Below are 21,089 nucleotides of genomic sequence, written 5' to 3'. Positions count from 1 at the left end.
TCTCAAGGGGAGGTGGGTTGGGGACTTGGGAAGAGGTTTTTCCACCTTTTATTATTGGAAATTTGGCATCTCCAAGGTGGCTGTGTTTCTCAGTCTACACCTGCTCAAATACATTTGATTTGGAAAATAGGTCACATATACCAAGATGCTGAAGTGCTGTTGATAAGCTCTGTGAAGAATAGAAGATGAAATCCTCTTCTTCGGACATATATAAATTGTTCCTTCCTTCATGAGAGAAAGTTCATGTATTTCTGTCTATCTTATGGAGAGTTCTGGTTTTGGTAGAAAGTAGATCTTCAAATCCACTATGAATATGTGTGGTATAAGAACATGTGAGGTGTCCCACCTATGTTTATGATTTCTGACATATTTTTCTGCTTCACCATAGTATGACTTATTCTCATGGCAGGATGGAATATGGGAATTTCCAAGTCGAGGAACAAGTAGCAAACAGGGCTAGTCATATGTACTATTTTATAATCTTTCTCTTTGATAATTATAATTAACTCCTAAATGTTAGTTTATAGCTAGCAATTCATACATTCTCTCATTTGTAATCTCTGGAGATAACAATCTGCCAGGAGATACGTGTTGAAAAAGGAACTATATGTGCTAGAATCCTAAGACGTCAGAACTCCAAACTCATCTTAGCACAAAATTGCCATTCTACTTGATAGGCCTTATTTTCCTACAATGTTTTCTGTCATGTTTGTAGATGAAAAGGGAGAAAGAGCACATGCTGCTTTGTTTTCTAGTTCTTGGAAAGTTTGGTTTTTTCCTCACACATCGAAGAGCAAGTGTAGAAAAAGAGCCTTTAGATGCAGTGAGGAGAATCACTGCAGTACGGGCTAAGAAGCTGGAAAATTGGAAAACTGATCCAAAATACAGTTATTTACATAAGAGGAATAAGGTGGAGTGTAGTACCATTTTTATGAACTTACTGTATTTTTTTTAAGGAGAGGGATTCTAAGATTATTAGTGAACGTAGGAAGTATATACTTAGAAACATGGCATTTTAATTATCTGGATTTGATCATTATATATTTTATATATGTATCAAACCATCACATTGCTCCCTTGCTCTCCCTTGACCTCATGGGGCACACACTCCCCTGTTGTGGTTTGCCCTGGGATAATCTGTATTTTGATGCTAATTCCACTGCCTCAAGGACAGCTGCCTAGTCACATACTCAGGACTCACATGACTTCACCAGAACCTTTTCCTCATTTAATTTGTAAAATACAGGTGAGGGCAGGTACAGGATAGGAGGAGGACTGCCATTGGATGAGAAGGAAGGATGGGCGGGAGAAAAGTTTGAAGGAAGAGGAGGAGACTGGAACGGAAAGAGGGAGAGACAGGAGGGACAGAGAGTAGCTGGTGGACAACATGGAGGCTGACGTTAAGATTCTGCTCCGTGTATTTACAGGTTGTTATTAATGTTCTTAAGGGATGGATGGTACTGGGCTTTGTATGTTTATGTGGGCAATTATATCATATCAATTGGGTCAAAAGTTATTGTGTTGTGTGTTCTTTCATGTATAGATTTAAGTGTAATGGAGTGTGGGGCATCTGGTCTGGGCCACCACGGAGTTGGGATGTGTGTTTCTGGCATGGAAACCTGCCTTGGGAACTAGATAGATGGATAGATTGCTGACAGCTCAGATACAGGCCTTTGGCAGTGTGATAGGGGATGGAGCAAAGCAGGTGAGAGACACTTTGCTGATTGAGATTAAGACATCCAGCAGTTATTTTGGCGCACTGTGGTGCCGGACCAAGTGGGGATAAAAGACTTTTATTTTTTATATTTTTACAATACTTCCCCCCATTTCTCTTTGCTTAGAAATCTCATTTCAGATATTCCATGACTTAATCACAATTGTACCACTGCTTCCTGTCTTGTTTCAGTCAATTTTTGACATTTTCCTCTTTTTAGCTCCTTCCATGAGATTAAGTATAATATAATATAATACAAATGTTAAGGCATTGAGCAAAAAGATTGAAGAACCAGAAGACAGATGGAACAACCTCCCATGTTTTTGGATTGGTAGGATTAATATTGTGAAAATGGCCATCCTCCCAGAAAAAATTTACAGAATAATGTAATCTGCACTGAAATTCCAATTCAATTCTTCATAGAAATTGAAAAATAATCTGAAATTTTATTTCTAAGTACACACACACACACACACACACACACACACACACTCCCTGTCCCACCTCATGCTACACCATACCACATCACAGCATGACTGTCAATCTAAATGTGTGTACTTTCATCAGGCTGAAGCTGCTCAAGAAGTATTACATGAGTCTTTTAATGTGACCTCACAAGCTTAGAATGTGTTTGTGTTCTTCAATTTCTGAATTTAATGCCCCACCCATATCTATATCTATCTATATCTATATCTATATCTATATCTATATCTATATCTATATCTATATCTATATCTATATCTATATCTATATCTATATCTATATCTATATCTATATTCTATATCTATATCTATATCTATATTCTATATCTATGTATATGTATATGTATATGTATATGTATATGTATATGTATATGTATATGTATATGTATATGTATATGTATATGTATATGTATATGTATATATATGTATATTATATATTAGTCCCAATGATTTTTACTAGCTGCTTACATGACCTTGCCCTTCCTTTATTCTGTGCTCAGAGAAAATAGCTTTCTCTGGTTCTTTCAGTGGTTATTTTTATTTTCTGAACTTCCAGAGAGAGAAACTGTCTTTCCTTTTGTTTGTCAATGTAAGAGTAAGACCTAATTCAACCATTGAAGTGGTGCTTTCTTTCAGCACAGTAATTGAGCTAATGCGTAGTTCTTAATGGATTTGTTCCCTCGCTCTGATCTCAGAGTAAAGTTCGCTGGCCCACGCTTTTGGAGTACACTTTGTAGATATTTATAGAGTGGCAGTCAAGGCTATTCTACTCATGAGGAAGGCGTTTTGATCAGAGGTGCAAGAATTTGATAAAAACTGGGAAAAAAACAGATATAACAGGTTCACTGTGTATGTGTCCACTGACTTCTAATTGTTCTTCCTATACAGACAGGAAATAAGCTTGGAAGAGATGGGATACTTTTGAAACAAGAGATGAGATGGCTAGTCAGGAAAGTTAGCAAAAGCACATTATGGAGACAGATTGGGCTTCATAATTGCCCTCTGTCAGGATCATCTCCTCCAAAGCCCCGAGTTAGCATAAAACTTGGCCCCTTTCATTTCAAAGGGTGAAGGGTAACTCTAGGAGAGTAGCCTTGATTCTATAGCAAGAGTCTCCCTCAGACTCTCTCTGTATTGTCCTGAAGTCTAGGGTGGACCCTAAGCTGATAGGACTCTAAATAAAGCTATAAGTCTGGATCCATCCGTGAGGTCTTACCTCAGTATCAGAGTACATCCTTTTCTATTAAGATCAAGGTCTTTTAGAACTGATATAAAAATCTCCATGAATGCCCAGATAATTGACTAAGTACCTTCACATTTTTAGCTCTATTATGCCTTTGGTTTTATTAAACATCACTTACCATATATCAATGAATATTTCATTGACTTTTCATTACCAAGTGAATCACTGACAAATCATTGCAGTGGATTTAACTTTATCCCACCTTCCAGAAATGGTATGTTGCTTGCCAGCTCATTAGCAGGTAGTTTATAGCAGTAATTTAGCTTATAGATCTTTGAGGAACCACATCATTTAAAACTTTCCTGTCTTTCCATCAGCTAAAACCTGGCTAGAATTCTGTGTGCAGAAAAATGACTGGAGTCTTGAAATTGTCCTTCACTCTTGAGCAATCAATGCAAAATATGTGGGGTCTGTCCAATCATTCATTTCCATGAAAAAGCAGTTTTTGGTAGCATACTCACTTTCCGTTGCCTACCCAAGGAGACGGGATCTGAGGAACTTTTGAAGCATTTTGCTGAAAGAGAGAGAGGGAAATAAGGACATCTATTTTGTGTTTATTAATTCAGAAACAGATGTAAGTGTGATTTAGAGTACATTAATATTGATTGCAGCATTTCGGGATGCAGAACTAGGATGTATGTGCACATCAGCACACCACGACGCACACTCGATGAAAATAGCTGGTTAGGATAATTAGTGGGCTCCAATCAGGACCATGAAAGTCACTTGATGAAAGATCTTATATACTAAAAGGCCCAGTGAAATCAGACTCAGTTCTCCAAGAAGTGGTTTAATTATCCTCATCTGAAATTTATTCTGCAAAAACAAGCCCTTCAGAGAACAAGTAAGTTTTTCCTTCACCTTTAGCATTAGTTGCAAACTTCTTCCATGGGATACAAGCTAGGCTGTAATGTCTGATATCTAAGGAAGATGTCAGAATCAAGCAATATATTTTGTTCACTCGTTTGTTTTCAGGACTCGTTGTGATTTATGGTCTTTACATGCAAATTTTCATGGCTGGTTGTTTTCTCTGTTTAGCAATGCAATTAGTTCAGAACTACATTGCAAAAGAAGTTGGAATTCAAAACCTTCTCTTGTTTCTCTGACAGAATCTAGCTGATTTAAAGTACAGGCTTCCTGGTTTTTGTTCGTTTGTTTCTTGGTTGGTTGGTTGGTTTGGGGTTCTGTTTGTTTGTTTGTTTTGTTTTGGGTTTTGGTCTTGGTTTGTTTTGTTTTCTAGCCACACCCTTTTGGAAGAAAGAAAAAACTGATATTCCAGCATATACCATTACAGGAGAGGGATCCACCTTATTGTGACCCCAGTGTGAGCCAGGCCTTCTCTTGGCAATTGTAGCCAGACTGGTGCCTTCTACCACCCTCTGGTCCTCTGCTCTTTCAATCCAGCCCCTCTTGCAAAAGGGGCCTTTGAAAGGATAGCTAGCATTTGCTAGAGTTAGTACAAATTCAGTGTTGCTCTGGGGTCACAGACATAGCGCGTATTCAGTTTAAAGCTAAATGAGCACAATACATTTACGGGCTACTTAGCATCTATCTGTTTGGTGTTTTCCAGTTCCCACACAAGGCCCAGAGGACAGCTAATTAGAACAGTGGCTATCAGTGAGATGAAAAGGCCAGCAGCATGAGAATTACTTGCAAAGTTGTTAGAAATGCACATCCTCTTTTTTTAATTGGATATTATTTTATTTACATTTCAAATGTTAATCCCTTTCCAGGTTTCCTGTCTATAAGCCCCTATCCCCTCCCACTTCCCTTCCTCTATAAGGGTGTTCTCCTCCCTATCCACTTCCCTCCCCACCACCACCACCCGCCAGACATTCCCATACACTAGGGGTCCAGACTTTATAGGACCAAGGGCTTCTCCTTCCTTTGGTGCCCAACAAGGCCATCCTCTGCTACATATACAGTTGGAGGCATGGGTCAGTCCATGTATACTCTTTGGGTAGTGGTTTAGTTCGTGGGAGCTCTGGTTGGTTGGTATTGTTGTTCTTATGGGGTTGCAAACTCCTTCAGCTCTTTCAATCCTTTCTCTAATTCCTCCAATGGGGGTCCGTTCTCAGTTCAGTGGTTTGCTGCTAGCATTTGCCTCTGTATTTGATATGCTCTGGCTGTTTCTCTCAGGAGACATCTATATCCGGTTCCTGTCAGCATGCACTTCTTATCTAGTTTTGGTGGCTGTGTGTGTATATATATGTATATATGCCATATGTGGGGCAGGCTCTGAATGACTGTTCCTTCTGTCAGAAATGCATAGTCTCAGAGACCTTAGCCAAGGGCACTTGTTTGGGGAATAGAACTTGACACTCTGGTTTCTTGATTTTTTTTTTGTTTGTTTTTTGGGGGTCTTTTCACCCACATGAGCACTACCTTCATGGCATTACATCCACACTATGTAGTAACTGGGAATCTTGTTCATAATCCCAAATGAATCACAGTGTCATCATGCAGACATACACTGGTACTCGTGGGATACTTGCTACAAGGTCATGATGTGGTTAACCTCAGACAACTACTAGGTGCATTGTGGCCAAGTGGTCTCACATATTTGCAAAAAGTAATTTTTCTTTAAGGTCAGGCCTAAAGAAAGGAGCAATGAATGACCTCAATTCTAAATTATGGACAGTGTTAATAGACTAAAGCCATATTAGAGCATAGAGTAGCCAAGTCTAGTACCAGACTACTGCTTGGATTTTATGTTGGTTTATTTTCAAATATTGGTATTGTACTTTGTGGTTACTTTCTTCATTTGTAAATTAAAACAAAACAAACAAAGTCCAACAACCTCATTTTTCTAGAGGATAACTTTGTCCATTTATTTTCTTTGGTAATCAATGCAATCAAATTCCTTAAACTGAAACCGTGGCACACCAAGGTTTCCCAAGGGCAAAAGACTTTCAGAGGCATAAACGGTTGTCCACCTGGTATCAATATGGCCATGTTGACTTCTGTCACAGCTAAATAATTTCTTGGCTAGAATTTTAAATGAGACTGTACACAAGTAATGATCACCTCCATTTCCTCTCACTGCAATCAAGAGGCTGCTGTAGACCATATGCATTACTTTGTATCTTCTCCCTAAAGAGTCGGAAGACTGTGGTGAGCTGAAGGAAAAGAGGTTAGGCTTATGGTGGTATCTCTCTTCTCTTAGTTATCTGACATCTGGTTAATATTTCCAGCCTGTTTCACTAGGATTTTGGTTACCGTCTACCTATGAATCATACAAAAGAATTACTACCTTAAAATATTCCATCAGTGATCTGGAATACTTCATAGCATGGTCCTTCTTCAGCTTAAACATCCTCAAGTAGAGAAGTGACAAGCATCGGTAGCTGGGTGAGGATAAAAGGATTAAATTAATGACAGGGTCTCATGAAGACCATATACTGTTAAATACAAGATGTCACATTTTATAGTCATTGTTTAATCTCAGATTGAGGAACATTTGGAAATAAAGACACTTAACAATAGGAGTCAAAATTATTAATATCCCATTTTGAGAAGGGTGCAAATTGCAGTGGAGTGGGGTGGAGGAGTAGATGTTTAGTAAGCAACTAAAGACATCCATTAGTTATCCTTTAACAGTTCACCAGAAAGCCAGAATGATGAGCTGAGGTAAGCTGCTTGAGTTGATGTGGAATATTCGCATCCCTCTACAACATTTCAGCAGTTTCCTTGTAGTCTCTGTGTGACTCACCATAATACTGCTAGCTTTTTGTCCCCATCAGAAGCTAAGGGGCTTGCAAAGTTCTTCAGTCTCATTGCGTACCTTTGAAAAAACATAAAGAAATACTTAAGTGGAATCTGGATTACCTTTCAAAATTCTGATTGCCAAAAATGACATAGGCTTCCCTCCTTTCCATTAAATGCAGAGGCCAGATGGTCCTTTCTTAAAATCATATACAAAAAGATTACTGACACAGCATAATGGAACATGATGTAACATAAAAAACTGAACTCTACAAAAGCCAGTTTAATTGTGGACTCATGCTTTAGAATAATGTTGTGGAAATTCCATGAGTTTCTGGCTATGTACAAATGCTGGCTGGCAAAACATTGTTTCTATGAGTTTGCTAGGTAAACAATATTATTGGTTTTATAGGTGGGCAAGGTGGGCAAATATGTCAGTCTCACTTCACTTTATGACAGATGATGCAACAATAAAGAACTACGTCTGACGTTGGCTAGAGAGACCTCAATCAGGTAAAGACTCTTTTCTAATGGCTCAAGTTTTGAATATGTTCTTACAGAAAGTGTGCATTCATGCATGCGTGCATTCGTGCATGTGTGTATGCTTCACATGGGTGTGTGGTATGCATAAATGTGTTTTAAAGGAGGGCTAATTTCACAGCATTTTAACGTCTAAGCAACTTTACTTTATGAGACTTGTATATTTTGCCTTCCTATTCTCTTTAATAGTTACCGTTTCATGCTGCAGTGATAAAAGATCAAGTGGTGCTTTTTTTTTCTTTTTTTCCCCTTCTAGTTGAGCACATTTCATTCTGAGCATTCAGAGTCTTGAGACATCAATCCATTGCATAAAATCATTGTCTGAGATTTAATGCAATTTCACGGGTACTTATAGGAGAATAAGTAATCGAGTTCACTGTGGCAGAAAAATGTGAAGAGCATGTGCAGGCTGCCCGGGTTATCCCTCATTTATGGAAGGCAATAGAGGGCCTGTAGTATCCTCTTACTTGCTACTTACAGCAGCCTCTCCAGAGCACCAGAGGCTGGCTCATCCCACTCAAGAGTCTATACTCCTCAGCATGTCATCTGCCCTGCGCTCATGGTAACTTCTCAGAATCTGTTGAGTGAATGTGTTTGGCAACGGGACTTACATACTTGATGCAGGTGCTTTCTGTTGTTACAATGGTGAGAAGTGGGGTTTTCATAATGTAATGTGTCTAACTTTTTTCAACAGCAGGATTACTAAAGTGTCAAGTCATTGTGGTGCATTCTTTTTTTCCCAAATACATTTCTATAGCAGATTCCCTGGGCTCAGGACAACTATAATTATTTGAAAGAAAAAATAGGACTCTCTTCTGTAGCTAGCATGTCATTGGGAAGACAGAAATAAAAATCTCTTCTACACAATATTGTACTACTAAAAAATATATTCATATTGCAGTCATCCCCTAATTGCAACCACATTCGAAAGTTACTAGATGGTGGAATTTCAATTGCTGAAATGGGCTTGAAGACCTAGTTTGTTTCAACTCATTTTATTCCCAAAAGAAATTCCTCTTATTAAAAAATATAAAGAATTCAGAAATGAGTTCTTGCAAAGTTGGGGAAAGTCTGAAATTAAAAAAAAGAATATCTTTGGTTATGTCAATGCCAGTGTCCTGGCTCTGATACTGAACTTCAACTATAGAGGATATTATGATTGCAGGAAATTTAGAGAAGGCTACACAAGAATTCCTCACATTAGTTCCTACCACGGTACCAGAATCTATAATTGACTCAAAATCAAGTTTAGAATATTGTCTTTGGAGAGAATTTTTAAAGAGTTCTCCATTGCCTTATACTAAGGTTCCACTAAAATACATTTCCTTGAATACTAATGCCTCATGTAAAGAAAATTATAAGTAGCAAAGAAAAATTATTTTAGGAATAATTAAGGAAGAAATATGTTTGAGTGAAAATAAATACTATTTAATAATTTACTTCATGCTTTTACCACAGAGTAAAATTTAGTGTTTACCTTGTGAATTTTAAGAACTTTTATTCTTTTGTGTGAGTTGTCTGTACAAGTTTATTTACACCATGTCCTTCATTCATGAAGCCCACAGCGGCCGGAAGAGTGTGTTAAAACCCCCAAAACTGGAATAAAACCTGGGTTCTTTTCAAGAGTAGCAAGCACCCTTAAATGTTAAACCATCTCTTTAGCCCCTACTTGTGGACTTTTAGAAGAATTTGCGCTTTCCTTAAAAAGGAATAAGAAGAAAAACATCCATAATGTTATACTTTCACAATTACAACTACAATTTTAATCTTAATTCTTTCTGCCTTAATTTAGATAAATACGAACATTTTTTCATTTTTTAATTTATATATAGATCTGCACCTAAATGGTTGTTTGAAGTACTAGAGATCAAATCTAGGGCCTCCCACATGATAGGCAAGCATTTACCAATGAGCTTTGCCTCAGGCCTTGATTTTACATTAATAGAATTCCACATTTTTATGTTACTGTTTAGGCTTAATACATTTGTATATTTTGTCAATGCTGCAAAGTATTTTTGAATGTTCAATGTTATTAAATTACTCTTCTAATATTTGTGTTACTTCTGAGTCTTGATATAGTATATATATGTATAATATGTATATATTGTACTTATAGAGTTATGTTTTTCTTTCTTTCCTTTATTTTGTCATCACAATTTAGTAGACTGTGACTTTCTTACAAACATTAAATGAAGAGAGTCCCAATAATTTTTTTAACATTTTGGAATTACCTCCTTGTCTCATTTTGAAGCTATGCAGTATTTTGGGAGAGATTGTTTTGTTCAAAAAAGGAAACGTACAATAATCATGCTTTGTGAAATGTCTTTAAGGAAATTTAAATTTCAAATTTAAATCTTGTGTCCAGAGATACAAATGCTTGCTTACATGGCTTCTTAATGTAATGTCAAATTGCTTGAAATTTTGAATGATAAATTTCTACTCTCATTAGCATTATAGAAAAAGGTCTACCATATGATTTTTGTTTATAAATAGGTATTAACATTGTAATATTTTCCTGTTATTTAGCATATTTTATTTGAATTTGCATAGTTTAGTCAGATGCCCCAGAGTGACATGCTATCCAAGGGGGGCTCCCCTTCTCCTGCAATGGGGTGGAGGGATTTGTAATGGTGGGACTGGGAAGAGAGGTGGGAGGGGGCTTGATCAGGATGTAAAATAATAAAAAATAAAAATGAAAAATAAAAGAAAATATGACTCTTAATAGAAATCTGGAGAGCACTAGTTTGTTTTGAAAAGGAAAGTCAATGGCAAATGATAAAATAATTATACTTTACTTTCACCTGCGACATCTTAACTTCAATTTTATGAATATTATCAATTATGAGACTCACATTATAACTTCTGAAGGGGATAATTTATAAAACAGTGTCCATCAATTATAAATATTCTATGGCATTAATAAAATGGCATGAACTAATTACAGTGGCTTTTGGACACATTAATTGTGGAAATGATAGTTAAGCAAAAAATATTAACAGCTTCTAAATGTTTAAGATTAATTTAAGACTATGACTCTGGGAAAGCCGTTTACCTGAGGAGCTCCACAGTCTCAGAATACATGGTATATGGGGACTTCGCTTCCAGAGGATCACGTTCCATGGCATTGCCACACTCAGTGAAGGACAAGGCTGCGTCTGCATAGTTCACAGCTTTGCCAAATTTCTCAAACTGAAATAGGAAAATGACTGTCAACATGATACCCTTTCTTTTTTCCTTCATATAAAGGAATAATTTCCAACTTGTGATTTATTTTTGTCCCTATGTTTCAGGGAACATTTATCATTTGGTAGGGGCACTTTAGGTAGTTACCACTGGGCAACAGGAGGCACCTAGAAGACAGATACCAGAGGTGCTGCTAAGCATGATGAAATGCAAGAGACAGTCTCTGCAATGAAGAACTAGCTGTTCCAGATATCCAAGCTGAGATATGAGGATACATCAACCCCAATACAGAGAGATAGCAGTGTAAAAATTGGTACCAGTGATAAAAGAGCTAGTTTAAGGTTCTATTGCTCTGAAACTATGGCTGGCTGAGAAAAGGAAAATGCAGCCAAGGCATCAAAATGGATTATGGCAACAGTGTTGATGTTCACATCAATTTTGGGCCAACTACAACCTAAATGCTTTGACTCATTCCAAATCAGTAAATATACTGAATTGGCCAGTTATTGAACTGTCATTTAGTCAGATCTTGCAACTAAGCTCTGCTTTTGTTATCTTCATAGTCTATGTCTTTCTTTAGAATGTCATGAGAATATCAATCCCATTCTAACGTAAAGAATAATAGATGGAAGAGGGAAAAGTTCTAGTGTGACAGTAGACAATAGTCACATCATTTTCATTGGAAATGATGGGTTGAAATGGTGTCAAAAATATAGCACTGTTAAATATTTTACTTTAGTAAGATATTATTGCAAAAGGTTTTAGCCCTGATAATGATCATGATTAAACTGGCTTAGCCATACTGATTTCTTTTTCATGTGTAATGAATATTATATATGACACTTTCATAGTGAGGATTTTATAACAGGATTTTACATCTTCAATTTTTGACAGTTGGATGTAAAAAAATCCACTAATACAGAACTTTATGTAAAAGAACAAGTATAATGCAGCTTTAACGATTTTAAATTTTGTATACCATTTATCCAAATATTGTGTATGCAATTGTGAAGATTTCAACTTTCAAAATGGCAGAGTAGCTGTCTCTGAAAAAGGAATAAATACAACCACACAATAATTAGTTGGAGGTCTTGAAGAATCTCTCATTGTAAATGACTTTACAATAATGTTCTTCAGTTTCTATGTACTGGAGAAATTCTGTGATTTCTGTAAGCCATTGAACAGAATTACCATTTTCTATTCATTCAATTTGATCTTCTGGAAACTGATATATATATATATATATATATATATATATATATATATATATATAATGTGTGTGTGTGTGTGTGTGTGTGTGTGTGTATAAACTACTTTCTCTTGGTTTTACTGATTCCTTTGTGTCTTCATGCTTGCATGTAAACTTTTCTTTCTACTTTGTCTTATTAGGTAATTTCCTTATGTCTTCAGACTTCAAGTAGCTTTCCCTTTGGGGAATTAATTTCTACATCTTGGGTTTTGAAAGTGAGTTATCATTAAACATTATTAAGGTGAAACCTATCATTTTTTTCCAAAAGGAAAAGTTACTAAAATCCAGAAAGACAATTACATAGCCATGCCATCAGTTAATTTCCATTCACAAATTGAGAGGTTTAAACTATAAACATGTTTCTAACAGGAGGATAGATAAAAGCTCAAGGAAAATATTGTTCTTTTGATTATGTCTCAACCTTTTCCCTCCTGATCACATACCTCCAAAAACTTTTCTAAAAACATTTTATATATTACAAATAAAGCTTTAATAGCACAAAACACTGAGTTTCTCTTTATTTGATTGTTTTGAAGGGCCACAGCTCTATGCAGTAGCTAGAATTTTCTACTTTACCCTGAGAATCAATTTTTGCCACCATGGAAGCAGTTGCCAGTGATGTTACTTCTAACCACATTATGGGGATGTCTGTACATTTTATTTTTTTCCTAGTCCTTCAACTTTTTACCTTCATGGTCTTTCTTGTACATCCCAGTCTTTTTATCATTCCCTGTACCACCTTGTCAAATGGATATTCATGGACTTCCTTATTTTGATTTTAAAGAGGAAAAGCGGTGCTTTAAAAAGCTCTGGATGCTTCAGTCCTTCTTAGAAGGGGAAACAGAAATATTCACAGGAGGAGATACAGAGACAAAGTTTTGGAGCAGAGACTGAAGGAAAGGACATTCAGAGCCTGCCCCACTTGGGGATCCAGCCCACATACATACAGCCACCAAACCCAAACAATATTGCTGATGCCATGAAGTGCATGCTGACAGGAGCCTGATATAGCTGTCTCCTGAGAAGCTCTGTGAGAACATGACAAATATAGAGGTGAATGCTAGCAGCCAACCATTGAACTGAGAATAGGGTCCCCATTGGAGGAGTTAAAGAAAGAATCGAAGGAGCTGAAGGGGCTTGCATCCTCATAAGAACAACAATACCAACCAACCAGAGCTCCCAGGGACTAAACCACCATCCTGAGAGTACACATGGACAGACCCATGGCTCCAGCTGCATATGTAGCAGAGGAGGGCCTTGTTGGGCACCAATGGGTGGAGAAGTCCTTGGTCAGGCCAAAGCTGCACTCCCCAGTGTAAGGGCATGTCAGTGCAGGGAGGCAGGAAGGAGTGGGTGGTTGGGTGGGGGAACACCCACATCAGAGCAGGAAGAGGGGGATGGGATAGGGGATTTATGGATGGGAAACTTGAAAAGGGGATAATATTTGAAGTGCAAATAAAAAATATCCAATAAAAAAACAGTAACAAAAAAGAAGTAACTCATGAATTAAGTACAAAGAAAAAAAAAGCTCTGGGTGGTACTACCCTTATTTATTTGCCCTGTTTGTTTTTGTTTACAATATGGTACTTTAGAGAGTGAGACAATGAGAAGAAGAAACCTACCAGTGCATCAGCTTTGTGTTTCAGCTTCTTAGCCTCTTGCATGTAAAAATCAGCATTGTGAACACTAAAGGACAAAATACGCTCTTTTACAAACCAGCAGTTCATCTTTTCATCAGAAACTGAACAATACAAGTATTTTTTGACTATTCATTTCTACATGGTGCCTTGAAAAAGGCAGATTAATATTGTCATAGATAGTAGTGTATTATATCTATATATTACTGATACCAACCTTGAAATGACACTGTAACTGAACTTTGAAGTATAAGATAGCCTATTGGGAAAGAAACTTAGACCCTTTAACCCCAGTTACAGATATATATATATATATATATATATATATATATATATCACATAGTTATACATCTCTCCAAATAACTGAAGTCATGAATAGAAATGAATGAAAATAGCCCAGAGGAGAGAATCTGCCATAAGAAACAGTAAAAAGATGCAGGGTTAAAGTGGGCTAAAGACATTTATTACTCTTGATGGATGTATGTGTGTAGAATGGGTTTTCCTTTAACATTATAGGGCATGATGTAAATGTCTTATATGGGGTGACACATACCTGGCACTAGAAAATACATCCTACCCTCACCCCCAATCACCACTCCCAAAATGTGTCTGCAATAATCTGGGGACAACATACGAGTCATCAAAAGTGAGCTTGGGTCTCCGGACATTGGTGCTACTGCTGGCCAGGAGGGGCAGGGCTGCCCAGGATGTCATCTCCAGGTGACTGCTATCCATAAGGCCAGAAGTGATTGTAGGGGTGATGCTAGAAATAGTAGTGGTGGTTGTTGTGGTGGTGGCTGTGGCAGTGGTGGTGGCAGTAGCTGTGACAGTGGCAGTGACAATGGCAGGAGCAGTGGCAGTGGCAGTAGCAGTGGCAATAGCTGTATTGGCGACAGTAACGGTGGCAGAGGCAGGCTTTTTTGGAGCATCTCCCTCCTAGAAAAAAGGAAGACAAATAGCTTCCATTAGGTCTGGTTTTCTTAAACCATCTTTTTTTTTCATAAATCCTTTGAATGTCAAGCACAGTAGGAAACACAGCGTTAAAAAAAATGAAATAATACACATAGTTTGGGGATGTATAGGTAGGTGATCCTAGTAATATTTTATGAATATTGAGGATCATCAACTTTTGTTCTCTGGTGACATTAGACAGTAAGATAGCCAGGTTTTGTCATTATATAGCCTATAATTAGATTTAGACTGCCATGGCAAGGGTTTAAATCTAGAAGAATATATTAAAGAGGAAGGGAAGGAATAATAAATGGGGAGAAAAAGAAGAACATGGAAAAAGAGAGAGAGAAGTGAATTGAGGAGGGGGAATATCAGAAAACCTGGCACTGTTCTTCAATAGTCAGTGTCCTGGATGACAGGAGGCTGACACAGGCTTTCTTCCCTTGAGACACTTGACTGCTGTCAAAAGTGAATGGCATGCTATTTTGAAGTTTTCAGAGAGTAAAACCTCATTTGCACCAGGTCACATAACAAATGAATGAGAGATTTATTTGGGGTTTGCTTCGCACTGGCATTGCTGTAGAAAAGGATGGAACCCAGAAGGAAGTATGTGCTGAGAATTGTTAACTATGCATTCACGCAATGCCACAAGACTGTTGCCATGCTTATGTGACAGCCCACTTTTCTCCATTTGGCAACTGGACAATCCTGACTTTTAAATCTCTGATAATACTTTCCATGGTGCCATTTACTTGTTATACTCTTATTAGTTGGTATCTCCCTAAGATGGCTGTGCCTCAAAGTTTGACCCTCAGTTAACTTCTTTCTTGATCTGATTTTTCAAACTTGCATATGTTGATGCAGATTCAGCAATAAACAGTGATTCAAAAAATAGAAACATCAACCTTCCTCTTTGATGCTCTGAATCTGCAGTGACAACTTCTGAACACCAAGGTGGTCCAAATTTCTCTTAGACAATTCCTAGGAAGAACAATTCTTTTTATTTAATGACAAGATGGTGTTTCCTCTTGTCACATCGGAGCTTGCAATTGAGTTCACCAATTCCTGTGGTTGTCTCCAGGTTAGAGGCATTTCAACAGCCATGGTAGGGACAAATGCCTTCTCCACTAGACAAGCTGACTTGTGCGTGTATCCAGATGCACTTTCATTTCTCTTGTACCGTTCATGGGCCTGTCTCTCTTCCAGCCATTTTATGTTCTCCTTTGAACACAAGACTCATTATTCACATCAGATTAGAAGCTATTTCTGGTTTATGACTCTGCCCTTTCAGTCAGTACTCTTAGAATTTGCCAAGTGTGTCCAGACACATAGGTATACATTCTTGCCTTAGTTAAAGATGCCACTTTAAAGATAAAAGCTAAGTATAGTATTCCTTAAATACATGAAAATCAGTCTTTTCCACTTGATCCTTGACCTTCATGACTATCAGATAATTTTACTACCTAGGTCACATTGAGATAAACATATAAAACTGATATATATCTATAAATTCTTATGCTGTATACAGAAATATATTTTAAAGATTATCATAGATGTACATCTCTGAAAGACTCCTGTACCAGCTCCTTGTCTACACTCTTAGAGTCAGACTGACCCAGATCAAACAGTAAGGTTAGTGTCATAGTTATGGTTTTGCTGCTGTGAGCAGACACCATGACCAAGGCAACTCTTATAAAAACATTTAATTGGGGCTGGCTTATGGGTTCAGAGGTTCAGTCCATTATCATCAAAACAGGGGCATGGCAGCAACCAGGCAGGCATGGTGCAGCAGGAGATGAGAGTTCTACATCTTCATCTGAAGGCTACTAACAGAATACTAGCTTCCAGGCAACTAGGATGAGGGTCTTATAGCCTACCCTCACAATGACACTCCTACTCCAAAAGGGTCACACCTTCTAATAGTGCCACTCCCTTGGCCAAACACATACCAACCATCAGAAGTAGCTTAGAACACTATCAACTGTTTCTATGACCAAGATATATGACATGAACCTTGAAGCACTGCATATACCACACATATGGCATTGATATCAGTATAGAAACATCTAACTGGAAAATAGTAGATACAGTCATGATCTTAAAAAGTATGTGAACATGAAATATGCCTACAAATGAACTTGTTTTAATCATGGGAGGTAGAGATAGGGAGACACCTTGGTGGGAGAGGGTAGAGGACAGAAAAAGGGGGACAGCAACAGGTATTGGGGGGACAGGAGAGAGGCCTGGGGGCAGGAGCATGAATGGAAATATGCAGCTGGAATGAGTGGGGGTTTGGGGGGAAATATCTAGGAAGTCCAGGTGACCTTAACAGAAATGACCAGCAATGGGGATATGGAACCTGAAGAGACTACTCTCAGAACTCAGACAGGACCTCCAGTGGAGGGATGGGGACACCAACCCACCTACAATACTTTTGACTCAAAATTACTCCTGTTTAAAAGAAATGTAGGGAGACTGAAGGAAAGGCCAACCAGTGATCAGCCCAACTTGGGATCCACCCCATGGGCAGGTACCAAACCTTGATACTATTGCTGATGCCAAGATGTGCTTGCAGAAAAAAAAAGCCTAACATGGCTGTCCCCTCAGAAGCTATACCAGCAGCTGACTGAGATAGATGCAGATACTCAATGGCAACCATTTCAGGTCAGGGACTGAAGGAACTGAAAGGGATGGCAACAGAGTCAACCAACCTGGACACCTGGGAGCTCCTAGAGACTGAGCCACCAACCAAAAAGCATACATGAGCTAGTCCAAGGCCCCAGACATATATGTAGCAGAAGACTGCCTTGTTGGGTCTCAATGGGAGAGGATGTGCCTAATCCTGTAGAGAATTAAAGCTCCAGGGAGGGAGGATATCCGGGGCTGGGCATCCTCTCAGAGGCAAAAGGGAGGGAGAAGGGAGAACTCTGCAGGAGGGCACAACATTTGGGATATAAATAAATAAAATGTTTAATTAAAGAAAAAGAAATTTTGAACCATGAGAAATTGATAGTTTTTCCTGGCTAGCTAGTCATTCTTGGAAGAAATATTTTCTTTGATATTTGATATATCTGAATCTACAAGGAAGAGTAAATAATGCTGTATAGTTTTTCAGTACGGGATTTCCATTTGCATGAAAATGATTCCAAATAAAGATGTGTTGAGAGGGAAGGGAAAAGGACAAAAGAAAAAGGAAGGCAGCATTTGGGACACTCTCAAAAAAAGAGAATATACCCGTGGTCTCTGTCATATGTAGAAACGATTTGAAAAATAGCCTGAAATAAAAATGGGACTGTTAGTGATTGAGTATTAAATTGGGGCAGAGAAAAGAGGGGCACCTGAGAGAAAATGGAATGAACATCACAAAATCATGACATAGAAATTCCACCATGAAAGCCATTAATATTTTTAGTTGATAATTACCTTTGCAAAAGACTTGAATGTTTAAAGCAGTACCTCTGTTTAAGTTAATATACACTGAATGCATTATATATTTGCACCCGGTGATCTCATAACATCCCAGTCATGTACTATTTTGCTTTTCTGTATTAGTTAAAAATAAATTCAATTTACATTTCAAAGTAAAAAAAGAACTTAGATAAGTGTTATAAAACACAAAGGATGCATTTCTAGGACAAAATATACTGATATTTATAACATTACCCTAGTAATTTTTTGTCATGTGTATCTGACTGTAGTTTCTTGAAGCATTATGTTTGCCATAGTAAAATTTACAACATTTGCTTATATGAAACACAATCTAAGGCATCATAATTTATAATACCTAATTGTTTGTGACAATATGCTAGCAGTACACAAAGATAATTAATTCCCTTGCTATGTCCATGCCTTCCAAGATTTTGCAGTAGAAGACAGTATAAGAGTTTATGATATTAGTTATATTACACAGAGATAAACATGTCACCTGAGCCATCATAGATATTTTAGGCAATGGAGGCTTATATATCAGAAGAATGGATATATGGGAGTGCTATATCTGCATTTATCACGATATGTATTATGTATATTTATATGCATATATATTGGTCATTAACATTTTTAGTGAGGCTGTAGCTCATCATTTCAATAGCTCTTATTCTTATGTTTGAAAAGTGAAGTGAACTGGAAAATATCATCCTGAGTGAGGTAACCCAATCACAGAAAAACACACATGGTATGCACTCATTGATAAGTGGATATTAGCCCAAATGCTCGAATTACCCTAGATGCACAGAACACATGAAACTCAAGAAGGATGACCAAAATGTGAATGCTTCACTCCTTCTTTAAAAGGGGAACAAGAATACCCTTGGGAGGGAATAGGGAGGCAAAGTTTAGAACAGAGGCAGAAGGAACACCCATTTAGAGCCTGCCCCACATGTGGCCCATACATATACAGCCACCAAACTAGATAAGATGGATGAAGCAAAGAACTGCAGGCCAACAGGAACCCGATGTAGATCTCTCCTGAGAGACACAGCCAAATACATAGGTGAATGCCAGCAGCAAACCAGTGAACTGAGAATGGGACCCCCGTTGAAGGAATCAGAGAAAGGACTGGATGAGCTTGAAGGGGCTCGAGATCCCATATGAACAACAATGCCAACCAACCAGAGCTTCCAGGGACTAAGCCACTACCCAAAGACTATATACATGGACTGACCCTGGGCTTCAACCTCATAGGTAGCAATGAATAGCCTAGTAAGAGCACCAGTGGAAGGGGAAGCCCTTGGTCCTGCCAAGACTGAACCCCCAGTGAATGTGATTGTTGGGGGGAGGGCGGTAATGGGGCGGGAGGATGGGGAGGGGAACATCCATAGAGAGGAGGGGGGGAGAGGTTAGAGGGATGGTGGCCTGGAAACCGGGAAAGGGAATAACAATCGAAATGTAAATAAGAAATACTCAAGTTAATAAAGATGAAAAAAATACTAACAAAAACAACAACAAAAAAAGAAAAGTGAAGTGACGTTGTGTATGGATTTTGAAATTATATCATTCTATAGTCTATGCTAATCGAGATGCAGTATAGAACAAAGAACTGGAGAGTTGTTTAGCTTAGAGACATGATTGCGCCTTTTAGAAGAGACCCACCACAGAAAGTCAATCCTATTTTTCTAACAATTCACATTTGCAAATCTGAATAGTGGGAAGCAGCAATGTGGGGTTCCTATTCCTATTTAGTGACCTTGGACAACCTTGATTTCACCTATTTTTCTCACTAGAACAGCAGTTGTCAGCCTATGGGTCATGACCTCTTTCACAGGGATCACCTAAGACCATCTGCATATCAGATATACACATTATGACAGAAAACACCAGCATACTTAAAGTTATGAAGTAGCAACAAAAAATTTCACAGCATTAGGAAGGTGGGGAACCACTAGGTGAGAAGATCAGTGCCTACCACATAGCAGTTTCTTTGTTCAGTATTATGACAGTGCCCTTTCCACCCTCAAGGTATAGAGAGATCAAAGCGAAGGACACCCAGTGCCTTTGGAATAATAGAGAGTTTGAGTATTTCTATACAAAGACACACTTGGTTCTTCTGTGCCAATTCCTCCCTTGCAATATTCCCTTGGGAAAGTCGCACTAGTCCAGCTGCGTTAACTTATTTTTACTTGCCATAGTATTTCTTCGACGGTACTTACACTTATGGATATCCCTTTGAAAGTAGCACAGAATTTGCCTTCACTTCTTTTAGGTTTGGTAGAGGTGATTTGTCCAGCCATGGAGATATTTTTGTCTTGACTGAAGAACCCATTGTTGCCACTGACATTTCTGCGACGTGGAGGGTCCTCTGCCAGTGGGGAAAGTGCGGGAGGGAACAGCTTTTCTTCTCTTTTCCTGTTTGCTCTCCTGGATGAATTTCTGTGGAAGCAAAAAGTGTGTGGTGCCATAAAGTCTCATCTTGTTTCATTTGGAATTCTCATCACTATTATGGTCTCTTCAGCTAAAATGATGCATAACTTGATGATTTGTTATCTGTTTGAATGTGTGTGTGTGTGTGTGTATAATATATATATATATATATATATGGAAAGAATCTTGCTACATACATGTGAAGATATGTACATGAACACATCTCCAAGACCCATTCTCTCTGAGATACAGAGTCCTATGACCAATGTAGATACTTAATGAGAGGGCTACAGTTTGATATCTGAAATGTATCAAGATTAGTGTCAAGTAGCTGTACAAAACACAATGTAGTCTTCAACCTTTTCATTTTTCATGATACTCTCTTCTAAGACTTAACTAAACAGTTCAGCAATAAGTGGTGCAATAAACAATATATTCCACATTTAAACAAAATATTATGTATATACATTATGAAATAAACTACACCCTAAAGACTAGTGTAAAACTTTACAAATTGGCTTTAAAA

The 21,089-nt window shown here is 37.9% G+C and overlaps 1 protein-coding gene across 6 annotated transcripts in view; it reads right to left on the bottom strand.

The window, feature by feature from the left end:
- Aff2 (ALF transcription elongation factor 2) overlaps nt 1–21,089 on the bottom strand; it is a 504,502-nt gene that overhangs the window by 10,090 nt on the left and 473,323 nt on the right. For all 6 annotated transcript variants that reach the window (XM_006229539.4, NM_001427288.1, XM_017602424.2 and 3 more), the window contains 7 exons: nt 20,353–20,572; nt 14,388–14,689; nt 13,739–13,802; nt 10,737–10,873; nt 7,152–7,223; nt 6,693–6,786; nt 3,901–3,953 (listed from right to left, as the gene is read on the bottom strand). In XM_006229539.4, the coding sequence (XP_006229601.1) occupies nt 3,901–3,953; nt 6,693–6,786; nt 7,152–7,223; nt 10,737–10,873; nt 13,739–13,802; nt 14,388–14,689; nt 20,353–20,572 (942 nt within the window). The remainder of the gene's footprint in view (nt 1–3,900; nt 3,954–6,692; nt 6,787–7,151; nt 7,224–10,736; nt 10,874–13,738; nt 13,803–14,387; nt 14,690–20,352; nt 20,573–21,089) is intronic.

This window comes from Rattus norvegicus, chromosome X (assembly GCF_036323735.1).
Source record: "Rattus norvegicus strain BN/NHsdMcwi chromosome X, GRCr8, whole genome shotgun sequence".
Lineage (NCBI taxonomy): Eukaryota > Metazoa > Chordata > Mammalia > Rodentia > Muridae > Rattus > Rattus norvegicus.
The sequence above is the reverse complement of the archived record's forward strand: the minus strand, read 5'-3'. Positions and strand labels throughout refer to the sequence as shown.